This window comes from Bos mutus, chromosome 1 (genome assembly GCF_027580195.1).
Source record: "Bos mutus isolate GX-2022 chromosome 1, NWIPB_WYAK_1.1, whole genome shotgun sequence".
Classification (NCBI taxonomy): domain Eukaryota; kingdom Metazoa; phylum Chordata; class Mammalia; order Artiodactyla; family Bovidae; genus Bos; species Bos mutus.
Genome location: NC_091617.1, coordinates 56,061,338 through 56,081,508, shown reverse-complemented (window position 1 = coordinate 56,081,508; position 20,171 = coordinate 56,061,338). Strand labels below are relative to the sequence as shown.

The following is a 20,171-nucleotide window of genomic DNA, read 5'->3' as shown; positions in this document are numbered from 1 at the left end:
ATAGGGTCTCATGGGCCAGGCTATGTCAGTCACTTCTCTGGCATCAACTACCATTCATGGTCTGATGACTCCCAAACTTATGTCTCCTGCTTGGACTTTGTTCAAAGCCTCAGATCATATAAACAACTGATGACTGGGTCTCTACAACAAAACAACATCTCAAATAATTTATTCAAAATAAGTTTATCATCTCTAAACCTACTCTTCCTTCAAAGTTCCACTGGAAATCTAATTTCGCAGGCTGGAATCCACAATCATTTTTGACTGTTCCCACTCTTAGTTACAGTTGTTCTTCAGTCACTAAGTCCTGTCTGATTCTTTGCGACCCCATGGACTGCAGTACACCAGGCTTACCTATCCTTCACTATTTCCTGGAGTTTGCTCAAATTGATGTATATTGAGTTGGTGATGCTATGCAACTGTCTCATCCTCTGTCACCCACTTCTCCTGCCCTCAGTCTTTCCCAGCATCAAAGTCTTTTCCAATGAGTTGACTCTGCATCTGGAGAAGGCAATGGCACCCCACTCCAGTACTCTTGCCTGGAAAATCCCATGGACAGAGGAGCCTGGTAGGCTGTAGACCATGGGGTCGAGAAGAGTTGGACACGACTGAGCGACTTCACTTTCACTTTTCCCTTTCATGCATTGGAGAAGGAAATGGCAACCCACTCCAGTGTTCTTGCCTGGAGAATCCCAGGGACGGGGGAGCCTGGTGGGCTGCCGTCTCTGGGGTCGCACAGAGTTGGACACGACTGAAGTGACTTAGCAGCAGCAGCAGCAGCAGACTCTGTATCAGGTGGCCAAGGTATTGGTGTTTCAGCTTCAGCATCAGTTCTTCCAGTGAATACTCAGAGTTGATTTCCTTAAGGATTAACTGGTTTGATCTCCCTGATATCCAAGGGACTCTCTAGAGTCTTCTCCAGCACAATTTGAACATATCACTTCTTCAGCCCTCAGCCTTCTTATGGTTCAACTCTCACATCTGTACATGACTACTGGAAATACCATAGCTTTGACTATGTGGACCTTTGTTGGCAAAGTAATGTCTCTGCTTTTTAATATGCTGTCTAGGTTTGTTATAGCTTTTCTTCCAAGGAGCAACATCTTTTAATTTCATGGTTGCCGTCAGCATCCACAGTGACTTGGACTTCTTTGGAGCCCAAGAAGATAATATCTAACACTGTTTCTACTTTTTGCCCATCTATTTGCCATGAAATGATGGGACCAGATGCTGTGATCTTTGTTTTTTGAATGTTGAGTTTTAAGCCTGCTCTTTCACTTTCCTCTTTCACCCTCATCAAGAGGCTCTTTAGTTCCTCTTCACTTTCTGCCATTAGAGTGGGTATCATCTGTATATCTGAGGTTGTTTATGTTTCTCCCAGCAATCTTGATTCCAGCTTGTGATTCATCCAGCCTGGCATTTTGCATGATGTACTCTGCATATAAGTTAAATAAACAGGGTGACAATATAGAGCCTTGATGTATTCCTTTCCCAATTTTGAACCAGTCCATTATTCCATGCCTGATTCTAACTGTTGCTTCTTGACCTGCTTATTTATATAGTAAGATTTCAATAAAATATTTTTAAATAAATAAAGAATGAATGAATTAGTAGGTATTTTGAATATTTTCTGTCTGGAATAGATGCTTCAATGTTTTAACCATTCAATTTCAAGTTGATGTGATCACTTGCTAGTATTTCAGACAAGTAGAGTCTTAAGGTAGATCAGAGAAAAACTTAACTATTCATGTTTAAGTTATTATGGAAAATAATGTTGTGAAAGCAAAAACAAATAAGGTAGTACAATTTCTTTTTAAATCAACAGATAGCAGCAATGAGGAAGGAATATTTTTTCCATGCCTGGAATCTATTTGAGCTAACAATTACGTTAGTTGGCATCATAGATGTAATGCTGATTGAGACAAATTCCATTAATTATTATATTTTTGATTTGGTCCAAATAGTCATCATTATGAAAATTGTTAGATTTCTTCGCATCCTACGCATTTTGAAGGTAAAAAACTATTAAATCAAACAGTTTCAAATTTCTCCTAACTACTTCATGAAATATGGATGAAAATCAGCTTACTAGTTTTGTGGTTTCCACTTTCTGTTGGGCTGATGTTTATATTTAGATTCTTTTGACAAGTTAAGTCTCATAACAGATTATATTATGAATATCTAAATTATATTAGAAATTCATTTAGCACACGAAAGTAAAGAAATACTCGTCACAGCCTTTCCTTTTAGTAGAAAGCACATGGAAACCCCAAAGTAACATTTATTCTTATGAATACCTGAAATAAATGATAGGAATTAGCAAAGCAAACCATGTATGTTTGTAGTGACAATGCAAGTAGTATATATTCATACAAATTAAGGAACTGAAAAATACACACTTTGTGTTCTATAAACTTACAGTATTATGAAATCACAGCATCTAAAATGACCTTTAATTGTCTAATGTGTCTTTCTATAGCAATATAACAAGTAATTGTTTTCTGTATGAGTGTGGAGCACTGTGGAGCAAAGACAGGAAAATGTAGGGATTGGCCAGTTCTGTTGAAGTTAGGAGACAGACAGTACAGTGGTGACAGATAAGCTGGAGACTTAAACCCGCAGCAAAGAAACAATGAGAAGTTAATTGTGGGGTCAAATAAGGACCATAGTTGTGGTGAGCTCTAACTTAATTAACTATGAAGCATCTAGTGAAAAGTTTAGTGGGAGGTTTAATCGGTAAAAGTGGCAATACTTCATAGACAGTCATTTTGTGACCTAAGCATAGAAGATCAACCACGTTGTTTTCCAAGAATAAAACCACTTAAAATATCATGCAATTCTCTACAATGGAAATAAGTGCAAAACAAAGTCTTAACTTCACATAGGCAACTAATATTATTAGTTATGGGGAAGTAGCTCTAGCCACGAAGTTACAGAGATTCTGTGAATAAAATAACTAAGAATCTTGACAAGTTGCTATAGTTACCAGACAGAATGTCATTTCTTATTACTACCTATTTTAAACTAGCCAACATAAAATCAACCATAATTTGTACAAGTTTTATTAAATATAGTCTTGTTTTTTCAGCTTGTAACACCAAGGTTGCTGCAAATATTAGATAAAAGGATGAGTCATCAGCTGTCCTTTAGATATGCTATACTAAAAGGATATGTCCAAGGCGAAGCAGATATAATGACTATAATTGATAAGATTGCAAGTTCTAAACAGGTTAAACAGGTGAGGAAAACTTTAAATACTAAGAAAATGGTTTATTTCCCTCACTCCTCAGTTGCCCTCACCCATCATGTCTTCTTTCTATATATGTAGAGATGATCTCTGACTCCTGGTTTACTGAGAAATTTTTGCAAAAACAGAAACCAATCTACATTTATATTACTCAGGTGACTCCTTACTGAAGTATTATGACACATTAGCAAGTTACGAGGCCCCTCTAGGTCCATCTATGTTTCTGCAGATAAGAGTATTTTCTTCTTATTATGGCTGAATAATATTCCATTGTGTATATGTGCCACATCATCTTTATCCATTTATCTGTCAATGGACATTTAGGTTGCTTCCATGTCTTGACTATTATAAACAGCATTATTCATACCAGCCAAAAAGTTGAGACAACCCACATGTCTATCAGCTGTTGAACTGATAAATAAAATGTGATGTAATTGTGCAATGGAATACTAATATTATTAAGCAATAAAAAGAATGAAGTATTGATACTATAGCATGAATGAACTTTGAAAGCATGCTAACTGAAAGAAGATAGTCACAAAGCACTTATAGTATGATTCAATATATAAGAAACGTCCAGAACAGGCAAATCTGTACAGACAGAAAATAGACTACTGGTTGCCTATGGCTGGGGGTTGCGGGGGTGGGTGTGGATGAGGAGGAACTGTAATGGTTATGAAATTTCTTTTTGGAGGATGAAGATGTTTTAAAATTGATTGTGAGGATGATTGCACAATACCATGAATGTATTAAAAACCATTTAATTGTATACTTCGAATGAGTTAAAAAAAAAAAAAAGGACAAGTTATGAGCCTCTTGGAACACACATTTTGGTCCTTTTGGAGCTATCATGAAACCCATGTGCACAAATCAGCTTCTCTCAATGCAAGTTCCAGGATCTATCAGGCTAAGATGCATTAAATAGGAAATACTGCAGGATGATAAGTGATGGCAGGATTGAGCAGACAGACCCTCCTCATAATTTCCAAAGCTCCTTCTGTTTCTCTATATGCTTGATTTTCCCACAGTAAATAGTAAAAATGAAGGATGGGGATCTGACAAGTAGAAAAAAGTACCACTAACTTATTTAGAGGGAAACCATATCTAATTCCCTCATTTTACAGATTGTCAGGGAATGTTTAACAGGAGGATTCCTACGTGCTGTTTCTCACAGGTCCTTTGTTTCTTTTTAAGCAGAACAGCACGCTGCTCCCAGGAACTGGGGTCATTGTGTGAGACAGGCTTGAATCTCCTTTAGTAAACATTCTCTATACGACAAAACTGCTTAGTCTCGATCCCCTTTCTTGAGATATGGATTGTCTCCTGACCTTGTGACCATCATCATCCCTTGTTCCCTTGGTAACAGTTACTGTACATTTGGTTTTCTGATCTTTATCATTGATGAAAGAAATTTCTTGTACTACAGCCTATATATACTCACAGAAAAATCATTAAAGCACCTTTGCTCCATCAGAGCTTGGGTCCCCATGTCTGTCTGTCTTTCTTTCTTTCTCTCTCTCTCTCTCTCTTTCTCTTTGGCTGATTCCTTGGAGTGCAGAGACCCATCTTGCTCACTCTCCTGCCCAGGCTTCTAAGACTCTCTCAAGAAGGCGCCCTGTGCCTTCACCCTGCCTCGAGAGGGTGCCCAGTGCCTTCATGAGAGATGCAAGTCCTGTGTTAAGGACTTTATTGGTTTTCTGCGTAAGCCAGGGAGTGTCAGCCTCTTTCTCTCTTTCATTTTCTTTTTTTTTAATATAAATTTATTTATTTTAATTGGAGGTTAATTACTTTACAATATTGTATTGGTTTTGCCATCCGTCAACATGAATCTGCTACAGGTATACACATGTTCCCCATCTCAAACCCCCCTCCCTCCACCCTCTGGGTCGTCCCAGTGCACCAGCCCCAAGCATCCTGTATCATGCACTAAACTTGGACTGGCGATTCATTTCATATATGATATTATACATGTTTCAATGCCATTCTCCCAAATCATCCCACCCTCTCCCTCTCCCACAGTCCAAATGACTGTTCTATACATCTGTGTCTGTTTTGCTGTCTCGCATACAGGGTTATCATTACCATCTTTCTAAATTCCATATATATGCGTTAGTATACTGTATTGGTGTTTTTCTTTCTGGCTTACTTCACTCTGTATAATTGGCTCCAGTTTCATCCACCTCATTAGAACTGATTCAAATGTATTCTTTTTAATGGCTGAGTAATACTCCATTGTGTATATGTACCACAGCTTTCTTATCCATTCATCTGCTGATGGACATCTAGGTTGCTTCCATGTCCTGGCTATTATAAACAGTGCTGCGATGAACATTGGGGTACACGTGTCTCTTTCAATTCTGGTTTCCTCAGTGTCTATGCCCAGCAGTGGGATTGCTGGGTCATAACACAGTTCTATTTCCAGTTTTTTAAGGAATCTCCACACTGTTCTCCATAATGGCTGTACGAGTTTGCATTCCTACCAACAGTGTAAGAGAGTTCCCTTTTCTCCACATCCTCTCCAGCATTTATTGCTTGTAGACTTTTGGATCACAGCCGTTCTGACTGGCATGAAATGGTACCTCATTGTGGTTTTGATTTGCATTTCTCTGATAATGAGTGATGTTGAGTATCTTTTCATGTGTTTGTTAGCCATCTGTATGTCTTCTTTGGAGAAATGTGTATTTAGTTCTTTGGCCCATTTTTTGATTGGGTCGTTTATTTTTCTGGAATTGAGCTTCAGGAGTTGCTTGTATATTTTTGAGATTAGTTGTTTGTCAGTTGCTTCCTTGGCTATTATTTTCTCCCATTCTGAAGGCTGTCTTTTCACCTTGCCTATAGTTTCCTTTGTTGTGCAGAAGCTTTTAACTTTAATTAGGTCCTATTTGTTTATTTTTGCTTTTATTTCCAATATTCTGGGAGGTGGGTCATAGAGGATCCTGCTGTGATTTATGTCGGAGAGTGTTTTGCCTATGTTCTCCTCTAGGAGAAGGCAATGGCACCCCACTCCAGTACTTTTGCCTGGAAAATCCCATGGATGGAGGAGCCTGGTAGGCTGCAGTCCATGGGGTCACTAGAGTCAGACACGACTGAGCAACTTCCCTTTCACTTTTCACTTTGATGCATTGGAGAAGGAAATAGCAACCCACTCCAGTGTTCTTGCCTGGAGAATCCCAGCGACGGGGGAGCCTGGTGGGCTGCTGTCTATGGGGTCGCACAGAGTCGGACACGACTGAAGTGACTTAGCAGCAGCAGCAGCAGCAGGAGTTTTATAGTTTCTGGTCTTACATTTAGATCTTTAATCCATTTTGAGTTTATTTTTGTGTATGGTGTTAGAAAGTGTTCTAGTTTCATTCTTTTACAAGTGGTTGACCAGTTTTCCCAGCACCACTTGTTAAAGAGATTGTCTTTATTCCATTGTATATTCTTGCCTCCTTTGTCAAAGATAAGGTGTCCATAAGTGCGTGGGTTTATCTCTGGGCTTTCTATTTTGTTCCATTGATCTCTATTTCTGTCTTTGTGCCAGTACCATACTGTCTTGATGACTGTGGCTTTGTAGTAGAGTCTGAAGTCAGGCAGGTTGATTCCAGTTCCATTCTTCTTTCTCAAGATTGCTTTGGCTATTCGAGGTTTTTTGTATTTCCATACAAATTGTGAAATTATTTGTTCTAGCTCTGTGAAAAATCCATTGGTAGCTTGATAGGATCATCACCTCCGGACTGCCAGGTCCCAGTCCATTAAAGGACCCCAACAACAGATGAGAAAAATGAAGCCAAGAAATGAAGCCAATTTAATGGTTATGTCCAAAGTCACATACATAGCTAGTAAACAGCAAACAGAATGCTAGGGCCTAAGTTCTATATCTTATTTTTCATTTTCTCAATTGAGTCAGATTAACACTGTGCCCCTAAGTTTATCATCGAGTGAAATTAGACAGTCATCTTTCAAGATAATTTAGAACATTTTAATGCTATATGTCATGTGCCCAAAGTTATGTAGTTGAGAACATTGAACACTCAATATGTAGTTGAACACAAATCACTGTATCTTTTCTCTATTCACCACCTGTAACTTTAAAACAACTTTGCTGAATTTTGTTACCTTTTATACTCACTCATACTGAGGATACACAGTAGGAAATACAAAAGAACTTGAATATTTAAGATATTGGCCAGTTTCAGTCTTCATTTCTGCTCTCACATATTTTGGTTAAAACTTCTATCTCATTTAAGGTTGAAAACCACATGTATTTCCTAAATTCAGAGATTCTCAAAAATTGAATGGGAAATACCTCACATGCCTGTATTTTCAGAATCAACAGTATCCTAAAGTAAGTTACTTTAAGAAAAAACGTATGACTTACCTTTGGGCTTCTCAAAGTCAGCCTAGGTAATGCCACTTCTCATCCTCTCCACCACTCTTGCTGGAGTAAAATAAAATTCATTGCACAAAATTCTCAGGTGGCACTAGTGATAGAGAACCCGCCTGTTAATGCAGGAGACACAAGAGACATGGGTTCAATTCCAGAGTCAGGATGATCCCCTGGAGGAGGACACGGCAACCCACTCCAGTATTCTTGCCTGAAGAATCCCATGGACAGAGAAGCCTGGCGGGTTACAGTCCATAGCATCGCAAAGAGTTGGACATGACTGAAGTGACTTGGCACACATGCACAAAATTCAATTCTAATTCCAGAAAAGTTTCCATCATATTTTTCTTGACAGTTATTAATTTAGGTAAAAAATTAATCAATTGCAAATGTAAAGGCTTTTTATAACAGTTTGTTTTCCAATAGGAATAACATTTCTTTTGTTCCGTAGATGTTATTAAGGAGGGTAACGAAGAACACAGGACATGCTATGAAAGAACTAGGTAGGTACCTCTCACCTTAAAGATCTAGCATGACCATTTGTTTATCATCATTCCTTTAGAGAGGAAATGGTTTTGATAACTAAACTGATCTTTGAGGAGATCTACTTATTATCAATAATAAAGTGAATAACTCCAACAATCAACATGATCATATCTTTGACTGAATGAGAATAGTGTAATATTACCCCTCCACATTTGTTTTTTCTGCCTTATGTGACAATGAAGACCTTTTCGTTTCTGTTTAAAGAAAACACATTAGCATGCCATGATTGTGCATGTCTTTATCACACTATAAATTCTATTTTCTTCCAAACGTACTGTCTTGAGCAACACAAGGAAAGAAGTTATTTTTTTTTCTCCTGTTGCCACAGAGTTGCCATCTGAGGATTTAGGCTTTAAAATGAGTTGAAATCAGAACAGAATCTCATGGAATTGCTGGTTTGGCTGCTAGAAGGCTCAGTGCTCAAACGTGACAACAGCCTGTTCTCGGAATTGTGCCAGGTCATGGTCCTAGTGCAAGACAAATCCTGGGAGTGAGACAGACATCTCTACGGCATAGTGTTTATTATGTTCAGAAAAGGGAGTTTGGTACCAGATGGTGGACAGTAAAAGAACGCAGCAAATCTGCAATGAGCCCAATCATGAGAGATCTTTCACAGCAGATAGTTGTCAAGCCAGACAAGAGGTCATGACCAAGAAAAACTCCTAAGTGGATGAAACTCTCATGGGCACCCAGGAATCCACATCATATTAGCAGAAGAACATAGATGGATGCATCATCTAGATGCCCAGGCAGGATGGGTGGAAATGACCCAGAATGAGTGAGAGGATTTGATCAGAAGCCATGTTTAAGCACACAATCTATCATCTGAAATCTTGATTCTAACAGAATAAAAAATTGGGTCATAAACTTTAGACCTAGAGCCCAGGAGAGCCTCTCAGTGTCCAGTTTAGGTGCATTAGTATAACTGTTAATCTTAGGACTAGGGTTGTCTGTCCTTCTTCATGGGCTTAGACAGAGTATGGGCTGCCGACAAGGAAATGTCAGGCAGAACTCTGCAATTATGGATGAATTTTGATTGTTTGTAGAAATCTCTTTAGGGAGAGATACATTTCCCTGTGATAAGGGTTGTGCTCCATGGGTTTAGAAAATAAATATTAGCTTACTGTCCACAGGAAATATTTAAGCAATGTCCTATTTCATTTGAAAATATTTTGTTATTTTTCAGGCTACTTAGAGTATGATCACCCAGAAATTGCTGTCACTATGAAAACAAAGGAGGAGATTAATGTCATGCTCAGTTTGGCTAGAGAAATTGTTAAAGTTTTCAGATTAAAAGGCATTCTTCATAAAATTGAAGGTTCTGAAATTAATAAGGTATGGTGGAATATTTTCAAAGCAAATACACTTACTTGATAGTCATTTAAGGTCCGGCTAGTCAAGGCTATGGTTTTTCCTGTGGTCATGTATGGATGTGAGAGTTGGACTGTGAAGAAGGCTGAGCGCCGAAGAATGGATGCTTTTGAACTGTGGTGTTGGAGAAGACTCTTGAGAGTCCCTTGGACTGCAAGGACATCCAACCAGTCCATTCTGAAGGAGATCAGCCCTGGGATTTCTTTGGAAGGAATGATACTAAAGCTGAAACTCCAGTACTTTGGCCATCTCATGCGAAGAGTTGACTCATTGGAAAAGACTCTGATGCTGAGAGGGATTGGGGGCAGGAGGAGAAGGGGATGACAGAGGATGAGCTGACTGGATGGCATCACTGACTCGATGGACGTGAGTCTCAGTGAACTCCGGGAGTTGGTGATGGATAGGGAGGCCTGGCGTGCTGCGATTCATGGGGTCACAAAGAGTCGGACATGACTGAGTGACTGATCTGATCTGATAGTCATTTATGATCTTCAAACCTGCTTTCAGTCCTTTCCAATATAGGCCATTTCTGCAAGGTAAATGCGTAACTTAAAATAATTGTCTAAAGAAAAATACCTACCAGAAGAGCTTCCTTCCTGAAACTCTAGTGGTCACCTTCTCTTTCCTTTCTTGTCGCAATGAGGGACCACATCTTTCTATGCTTTGTACCCAAAACAAAGGTATAATGAAATCATTCCTCATCCTAGGCTAGACTGGGTATTAGTATGTTCCTGGCAATTAACTGTGACACCGAAATAATTTTCCCATAGAAATTGTGATTTAAAAAAAAAAAAAAAAAAGAAATTGTGATTTATAAGAACACTCAATTATAGGGTAAAAATTAATTAAATTTTCTTTCTTCAAGTTGTTTAAATGGTATTGGGAAATGTAAAAGATATAGAGGGTCCCAAATCATTCTGTAAGTATAAAATTTATGCCCCAAATTGGGAATAGTGTAAGAAAAAAAATAAGGCTATTATACTTGTGAATACATATATAAAACTTTTTTTATCATAATAGTAGCTAATTGAATCTGGCAGTATAGGCAAAGCATGATATGCTATAACTAAAAAGATTTTGTCTCCAAAAATAGCTATATAACTCACTTATTGAGAGATCAAAGAAGACAAGTCATTTGATAAAATTCAACTCTTATTCAGAATGTTCAAAGGCTAATAAAGAAGTAGCATTCTTAACTAGATAAAGAATATATATTAAAAATATGAAGCAAACATTGTATTAGATGGCAAAACAGTAAGCAATATTCCCATTAAAGTCAGGAAAAAATAAGAATGAATAGTTCATTCCAAGTAGTGAAAGCTGTATTTGTAGGTCTTAGCAGAAAAACAAAAGGAACTTGAAACATGAAAGTTTTGGAGAATGGACAAAACTAATATTGCTTATTGATTGTTTAAAACCCTGAGAATTAACTTCAAATCAATAATATAGGACCAATAAAATAACTCAACAGGGCTTCCAGAAACAAGATCAACATTAAAAGTATTCCACAACTAAAGAAAATGTGAAAAAATATTGTATTCACAGTAGTAATTAGAAATTCTAAATCCTTAAGCTTGAACTCAAGGTAAAATATATGTAACACACATGTAGCAGGAACAAAAAGGCACATTTAATCAGGTAGAATAACAAGTCACCTTGAAAATAGAACCATGGAAATTATATTATGTGAGGAACAGAAAGAAAAAAATTGAAGAAAAGTGAACAGAGTCTAAGGGACCATTGAGAAACCATCAGTAGAACAACATATGCATTGTAGATGTCCCATGAAGACAAGAGAGAGAGAGGGAGAAAGGAACAGAGAGGAAATTTAAAGAAGTATTGGCTTAAAACTTTCTAAACTTTATACCAAGCATGAATATTAACATCTAAGAAGCTCAGTGAACTTCAAATAAGATAAACTCAAATAAACCCACACCAAGACATATTATAACCAAATTGCTGAAAAGAACTTTGAAATCAGCAAAAGATTAAAAACTCATCACATACAAGGGATTCTCAATAAGATCATCATCAGATTTCTCATTAGAAATTTTGAAGACCAGAAGAAAGTGGGCTGATATGTTCAAAGTACTAAAAGAAAAAAAGTAGTCAACTAAGAGGGCTTCCCAGCTGGCTAAGTGGTAAAGAAGTTGCCTGCCAAGCAGAAGACACAGGTTTGACCCATGGGCTGGGAAGATCCTCTGAAGAAGAAAATAGCAACCCACTCCATTGTTCTTGTCTGGGAAATCCCATGGATCCAGGAACCTGGTGGGCTACAGTCCCTGGGGTCGCAAAGAGTCAGACGCAACTTAGTGACTAAACAGCTGCAGCAGAAATCAACTAAGAACCTTATATCCAGCAAAACTGAGAGTTGACTCATTGGAAAAGACTCTGATGCTGGGAGGGATTAGGGGCAAGAGGAGAAGGGGACAACAGAGGATGAGATGGCTGGATGGCATCACTGACTGGATGGACGTGAGTCTGAGTGAACTCCGGGAGTTGGTGATGGACAGGGAGGCCTGGCGTGCTGCGATTCATGGGGTCGCAAAGAGTCGGACATGACTGAGCGACTGAACTGAACTGGAATAGATGAACTTCAGAAACATAATGTTGAACAAATGAAACACAAACAAGTACATACACTGATTTCATGCAGATACCACTCGAAACTAGACAAATGCTAAACTATGGTAATAGAAGAAGAGTGTTACTTTGGGGTAGAAGTAATGACTAGAAGAGAACATCAAGGAGGATTCTAAGGTGCAATAGATGTTTTTAATCTTGGTTATGGTTATGTAGATGTTTTTATGTTGTAAATGTTCTTTGAGTGGACATTTAAGATTTGTGCACTTTTGCATGAGAAGGCAATGGCAACCCACTCCAGTACTCTTGCCTGGAAAATCCCATGGATGGAGGAACCTAGTAGGCTGAAGTCCATGGGGTCGCGAAGAGTCGGACACGACTGAGCGACGTCTCTGCTGCTGCTGCTAAGTCACTTCAGTCGTGTCCGACTGTGTGACCCCATAGATGGCAGCCCACCAGGCTCCACTGTGCCTGGGATTCTCCAGGCAAGAGAACACTGGAGTGGGTTTCCATTTCCTTCTCCAGTGCTTGAAAGTGAAAAGTGAAAGTGAAGTCACTCAGTCGTGTCCAACTCTTTTCGACCCCATGGACTGCAGCCTACCAGGCTCCTCCATCCATGGGATTTTCCAGGCAAGAGTATACTTCAGTAAAAAGATTTACTTTTAAAAATAATCTATGACTTCAGAATAATGATAACATAGAAAAATGCTTCAAGAGGGGATAGGTTGAAATTTTCCATGGAAGAACAGAAATCTCAGGAGATCAAGAAAAGGAAATGGTACAAAATCATAATTGTTTTAAACATTTCATTAACACCAGTTTTGTTCATCTACTTTTTTAACTTTGGTGGTTTTAGATAATAATGGCCAAAAAAAGAGACATACTTGATTTTCAACCTACATATAAACCTCTTACTGTTGAAGAAGCACTCTATCATATCCCATGGCTAGATAAAGATGAAGAATATATAAGCTTTATTCAGGTAATATTTGTATTCCCTGCTAGTAATATCTTTAATGTACCAATAAATGATCTTTTAAAAATTAAAGGTTTAGCCATGATACTCTTTGTTATTGTTGATTACCTATAGAGTAAAATCAAAATCAAAATCCCTGGGAATGACATGCAAAGTTCTCCCATAATCTGCCCCCTACCTCTCTCTCCATCTTTACCTTTAGTTATCCATATGTCATATACCCCAACTCAGAGGGTAAAGAATCTGCCTGCAGTGCATGAGGCCCAGGTTCAATCCCTGGCTCAGGAAGATCTCCTGAAGAAGGCAATGGCTACCCACTCCACTATTCTTGCCTGGAAAATTCCATGGACAGAGGAGCCTGGCAGGCTACAGTTCATGGGGTTGCAAAGAATTGGACATGACTGAGTGACTAAATACTTTCACTTTTGTTTCACTCTTGATACCCCAAGAACTTTATGCTTTTTAAATTCCATTCCTCCGCGAGTGCTATATACTGATCATAAAATGTTTTCACCAACGCCCCCACCCCCACCCCACCAAAATGCCTCTGCTTATTTCTTCTCTGGAAACATTCTCTAAAAAGCAGGCTTTAGAGTCAAATACCAGTAAAAAAAAGACCAACCTATGTTTGGAGGACCAAAGATGTCACCATTGCATCCAGTATACCCCTTTATTATAGCATAATTACATTACAATTATTACCTTTACACCTCTCCCCCCTTCTATAATTTTTACCTCATCAAACTTTTGACTACTCAGGGCCTATCATGTTGTACCCATACTGGGTGTTCAATAAGTGTTTCTGGGATGAACAAATAAATGGATTTAACCTGTTCTTACTATATCTAGTAAGTTCCAAAAGACCGATTATATTTTTTTCACCTGGTTAAAATATTTTGAATGATTGAATTTTTATTACCTCATCAGCTGTTTAGAGCATGAGTATGTCTAAGACATATATGTACCATTAGCTTGTATTTGTCCAGATTATTTTTCATCCAAAGAAATATTTTTACCTTTCCATATATTCTAATTCCTAAATTAGATTGTTTTCTAATTTATGTATAAATACCCAATCTGAAATTACATATATTCATTAATATCTACTTTCTCTTTTTTAGTCATAATTTCTATTTTCTCTTACAAATTTATTACTAATACAATGTCTCAGATCTTTTTGAGTAATATTTACTTTAAAAGCATAAAACTTTTATTAAAATGTAAACTCTAATCACTGCTAAAATATTATTTATAGCTTATGTATTTGGTGACATTTTTTAGGAAAGATCCAGAGTTGTAACATTTGATTGTGGAAATGATATATTTGAAGAAGGTGATGAGCCTAAAGGAATTTATGTAATTATTTCAGGCATGGTAAAGGTAAGGCAGAGATATTTATAAATGCACTTGTGAGCATTAGTTAAAAACATTACATAATTGAGAATAAATATCTTTAAATGGTAAGAATTTTATTAATCCTTTTTTTAGGACAGCAGCTACTATCCAAACAACAATTATCTTCCTCAAACACAATGAATAACAGCAGCTATCACTTGTTAAGCCATACTTTCCCATAGATAACAAGAAACTTTAAAAGGATCAGCATTAAGGTTGAAAGTTATAAAATAAGCTGTTATTTATCTTATATTTGAGTTATGCATTTAGCTATTCTATGACAGGTATTTATTGGTTGAGTTGGTAGAATCAGAAAGATGAGAGTATTTAAGAATGTTGTTTCCAAGTCATCGCTAATTTAATAAATTCACTTTAAAAGTTATGAGTAATACATATTTTCAGGCAATATGTAAATATTAAAATTGTTAAAGGGAAAAGCCATAAATTAAATAGTTTTGGAGGAGGAGCCAAGATGGCGGAGGAGTAGGACAGGGAGAACACTTTCTTCCCACAAATTCATCAAAAGAGCATTTAAACGTCGAGTAAATTTAAAACAACTTCTGAATGCCGGCAGAGGACATCAGGCACCCAGAAAAGCAATCCAACTCTTGAAAGGAGGTAGGAAAAATATAAAAAGACAAAAAGAGACAAAGAGGGAGGGACGGAGCTCCGTCCGGGAAGGAGTCTTAAAAAGAGAGAAGTTTCCAAACACCAGGAAACCTTCTCACTGCCAAATCTGTGCCGAGCTTTGGAAGCACAGAGGGCAACGTAACAGGAAGAAAAAATAAACAAACAATTAAAACTCAAGAAGTCCTACGGTAACTCCCCAGTTTTGCAGGCGCCATTAACAAGCGGGGCTGGGCAGGGGAGGCAGCTTGGGCTGCATTTAGAGAGTAAGAATCTGGCCTGAATACCCTGAGCACTATCTGAGCGAAATAATTTGGGCTAACAAACCAGATTGTGGGATATAGCGAAAAGCCAGCCCCAACCTAAGACCGCCAGGCCCGTGCACGGAACAAAGAATTGAACAGAGATAGCGGCTGCAGACCTTCCCCCCCGGTGATAGGCAGCCAGAGCGGAAGGGGGCAATCGCAGCCCCAGAGAGACATTATCTATAAAACTGTAAGCAGGCTTCTTTGCTAACTAAAACTTCTTGGGGTCTGGACAGGTTAACATCTGCCTAAGAAGGTGTGCGGTTTTTGCCCAGATAACCTTGGCGGAGGCGATAAGTATCGCCAAACACCTCATCACTTGAGCTGCTCAGACCTGGGAAGCACAATACTCAGGCCCAACTGAGTCTGCGCCTCTGAGGACTATCCGAGTGCCTGAACCAGCGGCTTGGACCTGGGAGGTACATGCAACCCAGGGCCAGCCTTGGATTGTTCGGCGGAACAACCTAGAGCCCGAGCAGTGTGGGCAGGGAGGCTACACGCGCAGTGGCGGGGGCAGACCCAACGCCAGTGTTATTTGCTTGCAGCATCCCTCCCTCCCTCCCACAGCGACTGAACAAAGAGAAGAAATACAGTTCCACCCATCAGAACACTGACACAAGCTTCCTAACCAGGAAACCTTGACAAGCCACCTGTACAAACCCACACACAGTGAGGAATAGCCACAATAAAGAGAACTCCACAAATTAGAATACAGAAAGGACACCCCATACTCAGCAATTTAAACAAGATGAAGAGACAGAGGAATAGCCAGCAGATAAAGGAACAGGATAAATGCCCACCAAACCAAACAAAAGAGGAAGAGATAGGGAATCTACCTGATAAAGAATTCCGAATAATGATAGTGAAATTGATCCAAAATCTTGAAATTAAAATGGAATCACAGATAAATAGCTTGGAGACAAGGATTGAGAAGATGCAAGAAAGGTTTAACAAGGACCTAGAAGAAATAAAAAAGAGTCAATATACAATGAATAATGCAATAAATGAAATTAAAAACACTCTGGAGGCAACAAATAGTAGAATAACAGAGGCAGAAGATAGGATTAGTGAATTAGAAGATAGAATGGTAGAAATAAATGAATCAGAGAGAATAAAAGAAAAGCAATTAAAAGAAATGAGGACAATCTCAGAGACCTCCAGGACAATATTAAACGCTACAACATTTGAATCATAGGGGTTCCAGAAGAAGAAGACAAAAAGAAAGACCATGAGAAAATACTTGAGGAGATAATAGTTGAAAACTTCCTAAACTGGGAAGGAAATAATCACCCAAGTCCAAGAAACCCAGAGAATCCCAAACAGGATTGAAACACCCCAAGACACATATTACTCAAATTAACAAAGATCAAACACAAAGAACAAATATTAAAAGCAGCAAGGGAAAAACAACAAATAACACACAAGGGAATCCCATAAGGATAACAGCTGATCTTTCAATAGAAACTCTTCAAGCCAGGAGGAATGGCAAGACATACTTAAAATGATGAAAGAAAATAACCTACAGCCCAGATTATTGTACCCAGCAAGGATTTCATTCAAGTATGAAGGAGAAATTAAAAGCTTCTCAGATAAGCAAAAGCTGAGAGAATTCTGCACCACCAAACCAGCTCTACAACAAATACTAAAGGATATTCTCTAGACAGGAAACACAAAAAAATGGTGTATAAATTGAACCCCAAACAATAAAGTAAATGGCAACGGGATCATACTTATCAGTAATTACCTTAAACGTAAATGGGTTTAATGCCCCAAGCAAAAGACACAAAGACTGGCTGAATGGATACAAAAACAAGACCCCTACATATGTTGTCTACAGGAGACCCACCTCAAAACAGGGGACACATACAGACTGAAAGTGAAGGGCTGGAAAAAGATTTTCCATGCAAATAGGGACCAAAAGAAAGCAGGAGTAGCAATACTCATATCAGATAAAATAGACTTTAAAACAAAGGCTGTGAAAAAGAGACAAAGAAGGTCACTACATAATGATCAAAGGATCAATCCAAGAAGAAGATATAACAATTATAAATATATATGCACCCAACACGGGAGCACCGCAGTATGTAAGACAAATGCTAACAAGTATGAAAGGAGAAATTAACAATAACACAATAATAGTGGGAGACTTTAATACCCCACTCACACCTATGGATAGATCAACTAAACAGAAAATTAATAAGGAAACACAAACTTTAAACGATACAATAGACCAGTTAGACCTAATTGATATCTATAGGACATTTCATCCCAAAACAATGAATTTCACCTTTTTCTCAGCGCACATGGAACCTTCTCCAGGATAGATCACATCCTGGGCCATAAAAAGCTAGCCTTGGTAAATTCAAAAAAATAGAAATCATTCAAGCATCTTTTCTGACCACAATGCAGTAAGATTAGATCTCAATTACAGGAGAAAAACTACTAAAAATTCCAACATATGGAGGCTGAACAACACGCTGCTGAATAACAAACAAATCACAGAAGAAATCAAAAAAGAAATCAAAATTTGCATAGAAACGAATGAAAATGAAAACACAACAACCCAAAACCTGTGGGACACAGTAAAAGCAGTCCTAAGGGAAAGTTCATAGCAATACAGGCACACCTCAAGAAACAAGAAAAAGTCAAATAAATAACCTAACTCTACACCTCAAACAACTAGAAAAGGAAGAAATGAAGAACCCCAGGGTTAGTAGAAGGAAAGAAATCTTAAAAATTAGAGCAGAAATAAATGCAAAAGAAACAAAAGAGACCATAGCAAAAATCAACAAAGCCAAAAGCTGGTTCTTTGAAAGGATAAATAAAATTGACAAACCATTAGCCAGACTCATCAAGAAACAAAGGGAGAAAAATCAAATCAATAAAATTAGAAATGACAGTGGAGAGATCACAACAGACAACATAGAAATACAAAGGATCATAAGAGACTATTATCAACAATTATATGCCAATAAAATGGACAACGAGGAAGAAATGGACAAATTCTTAGAAAAGTACAACTTTCCAAAACTCGACCAGGAAGAAATAGAAAACCTTAACAGACCCATCACAAGCATGGAAATTGAAACTGTAATCAAAAATCTTCCAGCAAACAAAAGCCCAGGTCCAGACGGCTTCACAGCTGAATTCTACCAAAAATTTAGAGAAGAGCTAACACCTATCCTGCTCAAACTCTTCCAGAAAATTGCAGAGGAAGGTAAACTTCAAACTCATTCTATGAGGCCACCATCACCCTAATACCAAAACCTGACAAAGATGCCACAAAAAAAAAAACTATAGGCCAATATCACTGATGAACATAGATGCAAAAATCTAAACAAAATTCTAGCAATCAGAATCCAACAACACATTAAAAAGATCATACACCATGACCAAGTGGGCTTTATCCCAGGGATGCAAGGATTCTTCAATATCCATAAATCAATCAATGTAATACACCACATTAACAAATTGAAAAACAAAAAAATATGATTATCTCAATAGATGCAGAGAAAGCCTTTGACAAAATTCAACACCCATTTATGATAAAAACTCTCCAGAAAGCAGGAATAGAAGGAACATACCTCAACATAATAAAAGCTAAAAAAAAATAAATAAATAGTTTTGGTAAGTTAACTGGTACATGTATTTTTTTTTCTTTCTTTGTTCTTGAACAGCTTCAAAGATCAAAGCCAGGTTTGGGAATTGATCAAATAATCTGGGAGTCAGAGGAGAAAGATTACCAGATAACTTATACAGACTTTGTGATCAGTGGAGCAGTAATAGGAGAGCTAAACTGCTTGACTAATGCACCCATGAAATATTCTGCCACCTGCAAAACTGTAGTAGAGGTCAGAAAATGTCACCTTATGTCTTATTATTATAGCTTGTTAAATATCTAGTACCAAATTCAGAGTTCTTTTTGTATTTGTATATGTTTGTAGTCTAGTGAAAATATTTTAAGAAATAGGAATAATAAAGAAATAAAACTTGTTACAGAATTTTATGTATGCAATGTAATGTCCTAGCAAAATGGTTTGCAAAAGTTAACCTACCATATTGAAACAAGGATTTAACCAGAGAAACTGGTTATATGAGATGTCTCATGGGAAATTAGATGGGATATGTTAAATGTCAATACCATAATTTGGAGGGTAAAGAAGGGAAAAAGTCAAAGAGCTGGGATTTATTAATAGAAAGTTGAGCACAGTGAATGGAAGTTTCTGATGCACAATTCACAACAAAATCCTCAAAGCAACAGGGGCTCCCACTGGCCTAATGTGAATTCAGAAAGAACAATGACTGTAAGTAATAAAACCACAAACATATAAAAATTCCTAAGTTGATAATGCTATCAAGTTTTTTATTTTAAAAAGATTGCTAAGATATCAACTTATGTCTCTGAAAATGGATTGCTTATTTTAAAAAAGAAATAATTAAACATTTATCTTGCCTTTCCTCTATGAACTCTTTCAAGGAAACTAAAAAAAAAAATAAGATGAGGAAAATTATTCTGATAGAAGAATTCAAGCCAATAAATGTAGAATAAGAGAATTAAAATATCTCCATTTAGTCAGCCCGAATGAAATAATGGACCTATGCAATAACCACCAACTGATACTAGAACTACTGAGTGGAATGTTAGTGGAACACTTTATAATGAAAAAGCATGCTAACATCACCTACGGACAATCTTAGCATCACTAAAATAATGGCAACTGGGCATCACATGCTTCATGATCTGATGCAACAGAA

General features: G+C 37.6%; 1 protein-coding gene across 1 annotated transcript in view; it reads left to right on the top strand.

The window, feature by feature from the left end:
* SLC9C1 (solute carrier family 9 member C1) overlaps positions 1–20,171 on the top strand; it is a 121,061-nt gene that overhangs the window by 83,847 nt on the left and 17,043 nt on the right. The window contains exons 17-23 of the mRNA XM_070358298.1: positions 1,826–2,014; positions 3,089–3,238; positions 8,065–8,116; positions 9,346–9,494; positions 12,970–13,095; positions 14,371–14,469; positions 19,094–19,267. Coding sequence (XP_070214399.1) covers positions 1,826–2,014; positions 3,089–3,238; positions 8,065–8,116; positions 9,346–9,494; positions 12,970–13,095; positions 14,371–14,469; positions 19,094–19,267 — 939 coding nt within the window. The remainder of the gene's footprint in view (positions 1–1,825; positions 2,015–3,088; positions 3,239–8,064; positions 8,117–9,345; positions 9,495–12,969; positions 13,096–14,370; positions 14,470–19,093; positions 19,268–20,171) is intronic.